General features: G+C 32.8%; 1 protein-coding gene across 1 annotated transcript; it reads right to left on the reverse strand.

The window, feature by feature from the left end:
• Positions 1–2,636: 2,636 nt before the first annotated feature.
• LOC107780265 (uncharacterized) lies at positions 2,637–6,427 on the reverse strand. Its single transcript, XM_016600797.2, has 2 exons — positions 3,706–6,427; positions 2,637–3,281 (listed from the first exon to the last, which is right to left on the reverse strand). The coding sequence occupies exons 1-2, from the start codon at positions 6,179–6,181 to the stop codon at positions 2,881–2,883; spliced, it is 2,877 nt and encodes a 958-aa protein (XP_016456283.1). The 5' UTR covers positions 6,182–6,427; the 3' UTR covers positions 2,637–2,880.
• Between the last annotated feature and the right edge of the window lie 432 nt (positions 6,428–6,859).

Here is a 6,859-nt window from a genome sequence, read left to right on the forward strand (position 1 = left end):
TGAATTAAAAAGATTAAACATGAACACAAAAATGCAAACAATCAGAAAAATTCTATAATAATTCCTAAAATAACAAATAATTAAAAGGAAAGATCTAATTTTTTGGAATTATGTAGAAGTAATTCATGCGAGGCAAAAATCATGTGCTCACACTCATTATTAACCGCAAAAGGCCATCTTTGAGGCCTCCATTATCGTTGTTTCTTCATCAACAGCTCACTACCAACCACCCTAAATAGGCCTCGAAGCCTTTGTTCCAGCTAGCTCAAGGCTCGGTTCTGTGATAGTTTTGGTTCGCATTTCTTATTTTCTTTACTTACTCTTAGCACCTATTGTCTAACAACTAGTACAAAAATAAATCACGTATTTTTAGAACCATAAAATCAAATATAATTGTAATTACTATTTTCAAGGTAAACAGTTTATACAAAGGATACAACCTGTATCAACTGTACTCATTTGCGCAGCGAATACAATCAAGGTGAAATACAGAAATACAGAAAAATAAAATGCTCTTGCGAAGAGTCGAATTCAAGACCTCCACTAATTAAGTAGGCGCTCTTGTTTTAGTTCAAAAAAATTAATCTCTTATTTCATGGATCTGCTATAAAATTCAAATATAGTTATAACTGGTCAATTTGCTAAAAGTACAGCTACCGTGTATATGTAAATACAATGTATATGTTTGGTAAATACAGTGTATATGTTTGATGTGTTTTTCTCAAATTAATATCTTTATTTTAATGTATTCATTTTAAAGGTAAATTTGGTAAATACAGTGTATATGTTTGATGTGTTTTTACCCAAATTAATACCTTCATTTAAATGTATTACTTGCACCCAATTATGCTAAATATCTTGTTTTACTTCTTTATTTGCCTCTGTTACTATTGTGTTCTCTATTTCTTCAACTTGTTTGGTGTTGTCAATCTTGAGTTGAGAACATTATTGCCATTGTGTTTGTCATTTCAAGCAATGAAAAAATGGCATCTGCACGTACGTGCACTCCCTTTAGGCCTTTAGGATATTCATCAAAAAAGGAAATGAATGGGAAAGCAGTGAACGTTATCATTGCGAGTCTTTTTTTCTTTAGTTTTTTAAAATTCTTCTTTTATGCGAATTGTAAAGTTATCAATTATTGCATAAGAAACTTGTAATAAGTAAAAGTTCCACGGAAGAAGAAGGAAGTATTCCATTGAAGAATCATTACAACCTTTTGTTTGTATGCACTCTCCACCATGCTAAAAGAAAGGCTTTTTTGATCGAATTTGCATTCTTTTTTATGCACCCAAAAAACATATTCTTCGGACCCCTTCTACCACTTAACCATCTGAAATAACTTATATAGAGGCAGAGACAAATCTAAGATATAAATTAATGGGTTTAAATTTGCACTGAACTCGTTATATGTTAAAATTATGAGTTCAAATTTAATATTTATTAAAATTTTAATAGGTTTTAACATATATATTTATATTCCGTATAAAAAATTATGAGTTCAGATAAACCTATAAATTCTAGGCTATATCCGCTACTACTTACACACGTGTGTGCTCATACGCATTTTGGCGTTTAGCTAGTATGAACGAGCAAATGTTAGATAGAATTTAAGTTACATGTACTGATAATGCAAAAAAGGAAAGTTACACAATTAGGTAAAGACAAATTAATACATGATAGGCTAGTTAATCTTTTATTATAGGTTAAATTATATTGAAAGTGTAAATTATTTCTTACGTTAGTGCATATAATTGAAGTTCATGTTAATTTATGCATTGTTTTGGTCTCGTGATATGTTGAAAAATGTTTTTTAACACCTCACGTTGAGATATTTATAGTTAGTTGGTTTATTTCTTGTCTAATAAAAGTGGCCTAGCTAGTTATGTTCCTAGTGTATAGGGGGTAATCAAATGGTTGTTAGATGACTTCAAAGAATACGATCTCCCACCCAAAGAATAATAATATAAATTTGGAAGTGGAGATTCGTGGAACACTACCATCGACGTATATTCGCTTGGTTATTTTTCATACTTTGTCCTCACATTAATATTTCAACAAAAACAGTAGAGTTCAACTTCAAAAAGAGAGCCAGATAGAATTTTTAAATTAAAAAAAATTTAAAGAAGAAAAAAGAATAAGAAAAAGGGAAGTAATTTTATGCTTTTCATAAGTGTACTGCCTTTGCTAAAATGGAGACAAAGACGATACTCATCAATCAATCATGCCATTGCCATTTTCCTTTTTAATGGAATATATATATGAGCTAAATAGGTCCCTCCATGAACCAAAATAATTTTTATATTTTAAAGTTTGGAATCAGAAACCCCACTTTCATGCACAAAAGAAAGTCCCTTTGAATCAAGACCTTCCACCCTTACCTACATTTTTTCCTTTTGATTATAACCTCTTTTATTGGACAACTCTCATGAAAAAAGAAGAAGAAAACAACAAATTTTGTAAAGGACAGACAACAACAATAACAATATTTTTACATGTGGAATTTTGGGAAGGTAATATATACGTTGACCTTATTTTTACATTGTGGAGATAAAGAGGCTGTTTCCGACAGAAAACTTCGTACAAGAATGACTCTTATTTTCATGTTGTGGGTCAATGGGGAATACGCCATACAAATATTTATGCGTTACCATAAAGCTATTGTATTTCATAAATTCTCAAATACACATAACAGGCCAATACTATAAAGCAAAGTGACACTAAAAGGAAATAAAAGATAAAGAGAATCTATATTATACTATACCATTTATTTTTTTTTAAAAAAAAAACATTGAGACTGATTCTCTTAGGTAATGAATCTCAAAGTTTTTAAGACCATACAGTTAGATTCTATATACCTTATACCAATCTAAAATACTAAAATTACAAATCATATATGCTCTTTGGCTTATTGATAACTTGTTCTGTGTCACTCTTCTTTTTATTTGACATGTTGCAACAATTGAATTTGCATGGATCTGCCTCAATTAGGAGCTGAACAACTTCATTCATAGTCGGGCGTAGAGCCGGTGTACTATACGTACAACGTATAGCTATACGAAGTACCTTAATCATGTCTTCCTTGAATGAATCTGAGACATTTTTATCTAAGACTTCAAATGCTCCTTCTTTAGTTTCCACTTTTGTTGAAACCCAATAAACAATGTTCTTGTTCTCTCCAAATTCGGATTCCACCGGCTTTTTTCCAGTGATCAGCTCCATTAGAACAACTCCAAAACTATAAACATCACACTTTGTAGTTGCCTTTGAAGAATATGCATATTCTGTTATAAACAAATTGAACCAAAATAGAGTAACATTAAGCCAAAATGAACCCTTTTAACATGTGTTATATGGAAGTGAACTTTGCCTATTTCTTATATAAATGGTCTAATTATCTAAAGGATTATTACATAAATAGCCGGCCAGCTTTAATGTTTACTTTTCTAGTTGGTATACGTGGATTATACATTGATTATACACAGTTATACATATAATATACATAAATTATACATATATTATACATCTACTGGTTATTTTTACTTTAAGAGATTAAGTGGACGGCTATTTGAGTTAATTCTTCTTATCTAAAATTAGAGTGATATGTAACTCTTAAGCTCTAAGAATTTCAACAAAATTACTCCACTTTGGAAACATTCAATGATATTATAGGATTAAAAGTGATACTTAATAAATTGAGAAAATTACCTGGAGCTAAGTAACCATAAGTTCCAGCAATAACTGTGGTACTAGAATCTTTCCCTCCTCTGGCTTGCAAAACTTTGGCTATGCCAAAATCAGCAACTTTGGGCTGGTAATCAATGTCAAGGAGAATGTTGGTAGATTTGATATCTCTGTGAATAATTGGTGGCATAAGATCATGATGAAGATAGGCTAAACCCTGTGCTACACCGAGTGCAATCTGATGTCGAATAGGCCAATCTAATACGAATTTCCCCCCGTGAAGAGCATGCCAAAGATTTCCATTAGGCATGTATTCATAAACCAACAAACTGCAGTCCAAACTTGAGAAATAGCAGTATAACTTCACAATGTTCTTGTGCCTTATATTACCAAGAGTCTCAACTTCTGTCTTAAGTTCTTTGTCCAAAACCAATTGATCATCAGAAACAGAATGCTTATGTTTGTGACTCCACAGCTTCTTTGCAGCAACAACTCCTCCATTACTTAACTCAATCTTATACACAGCTCCTGATCCTCCATATCCAACAATGTTTTTCTCAACCATAGCTTCAAAAATCTCACGTTGATCAAAGCTTAATCGATGGAAACTCTTAACATCGTAGGAAAAAAATGATGATGACATCGAATGATCATCATGTTCAGTCTCCGTTTTTTTGTTACCAAACCATCGTTTGAGAAACAAGATAACTCCAACAATAACAATTCCCACTGATGCACCAATAATCCAAACAATGTTGTACGTCTTCTTATGGTTATAACTATGTGAACATGTTTGAAAATTCATGTCTGATGAATTCAGAGAGGCCGGTACACAAAGTCCCGGATTCCCTGAAAAACTTTCCAAAACACCTCCTTTTATAAACAAGAGAGGTATAGGACCAGAAAGTAAATTGTTTGACAAATTCATTGAATTTGGTAACAATTCACCTAGGCTTTCAGGAATACTCCCCATCAAAAGATTACTTGAAAGATCAAGATAGTTCAAAGATTTAAGTGAAGAAAGTGACTCAGGAATAGAAGAATTGAATTTGTTACCTTGTAAAAGTAACAAATTGAGGCTTTTTAAGTCACCAATACCAGAAGGAATTGGACCATACAAGAGATTATTGCTAAGATCAAGCTTCACAAGATTAATAGCTCCAGATATTTCAAAAGGAAGCAAACCTGAAAACCTGTTACTTTGCATGAAAAGTTCAGATAAATTCTTAGCACTTCCTATTGTTTTAGGAATTGGACCACTAAAATGGTTATAACTCACATCAACAATTGAAACATGAGGAAGAGTAAAAAGTTCTTCTGGTATTCTTCCCTCCAACAGATTGTAATTCACTCGAAAGCGAACAACAGACTCACATTTCGCATACCCTTCTGGCAGTTCACCTGAGAACATGTTTTGGAGTAAAAGAATATAATTCAGTTTACCTCCATTACACAGAAAAGGTGGTAACTTTCCTGAAAATTGATTTTCAGACAAGTCCAATGCTAACAAAGCTGATGAAAGACCAAAGTTTTGTGGGACTTCTCCTGTGAAGAGGTTGTCATAAAGGGACAGGATGTTTAAGGTTGTTGAATTCGCAAGTGCTGCTGGAAATTCTCCTGAAAGAGAATTATGGTAAAGCTGCAAAACTTCTAGCTTAGGAAGGCGGCTTATAGACTCGGGTACTTTGCCTGTTAAATTGTTAACAGACATATCCAAGTCTATAAGCTGAGTTAAATTTCCTAGCTCCTCGGGTATTTGACCTTCGAGTTGGTTGTAATAAAGTTCAAGGAGTTTCAAATTCTTTAGCTGCCCTAACTCTCTTGGTATCTTACCAACTAGGCGATTTCCGCTTAATTCAAGATCAATAAGAGATGTCATGTTTCCTATGGACACTGGAATTGGTCCATGCAATTTGCAGGCTGTTAAGATCATCCACTTGAGTTTTGTAAGCCTGGAAATATCCTGTGGTAACTGCCATGGATTGAAATGGCGATTTTCGTTCATGTTGAGGAGGACTAAGTTGGTGAGGTTGGTAATTGACAAAGGAAAATCACCTGTTAATTGATTATTGGAAAGATCAAGTAATTTCAGGGATTGCAAAGGTGACAAGTCTGGAATTTGACCTGTAAGTGATGTTGCACTCATATTCAACTCTTCCAAAAAAGAACAATTAGTGATGCTTTTAGGAAAACCACCTTGGAAATTGTTGTGACTAAGATGGACAATTTGTAATCTTGGTAAATAAGTGCACACATCATTAGGAAATTGGCCTGATAAAGACCAACCTGAAACATCAATTTTTGTAATATTCCCTTGATTATCACAGCCAACTCCTTTATATTGACAAAGAGGTTTTTCACTATCCCAATTAGACAAAGAATTCCCTGTGAGAGACTTCTTCATTACAACAAAGAACTGAGATTGATCATTTATTGTACCTTGACAAAAGCTGGACAAGGTAAGAAAAAACACAAGAGTGATAACTTTCTGAATAGTCATAGTGAACTTTAACAAAGTGTATTAAATTTGGTATTTTTGCTATAGAGGGAGAGGGAAATGGTTATTTTGGTTGTAGTTGAGAAGATGGAGAAGTAGTGAAGAAATATATAATAAAAGGGATGATTGATGGGATCATTTGGTGGAGTGGTGAGAAGCATTTCATGTATTGAAAGTGAGAGATAGACAAACAAAGTGGCTATCTTTGCACAAAAGAAGCTTTATGTTTATACCCTCACTAGCAACCCCAAGAGAATAACATCTATTTAAAAGGCCTTTATACTCATGAAGAGCTGTCGCAATAAACTTGCTTCTCATTTATTTTTCTGCAAGGATTTATTGATCAAGATTTGTCAATATGATCATATTCAATTCTTAGAAAGTCTTAATCAGTGGCGTAAGCAAAATTTTGTGCAAATAGTGTCAATCTATTATCTCAACTCGGTTTGTATCCAGCTGTATAAAGGTTGTAAGGTTTTCCTTCTAATATCAAATTGATGTTTATTTTGTAATAGTATCGTTTTATTTTATATTCGTAGCCAATGGTCTTAACAATTGATCATTTTTATTTTTTTCTATTGATGGTATATTGGATTAGAGATGGAATTATAGTTAAGTAGTTTAATTTTTGTTTGTATTATATTATCTTGTTCTTTTCTTGTTTTTGGATAAGTGTATCGC

The sequence above is a fragment of the Nicotiana tabacum genome, chromosome 16, assembly GCF_000715075.1.
Source record: "Nicotiana tabacum cultivar K326 chromosome 16, ASM71507v2, whole genome shotgun sequence".
NCBI lineage: Eukaryota > Viridiplantae > Streptophyta > Magnoliopsida > Solanales > Solanaceae > Nicotiana > Nicotiana tabacum.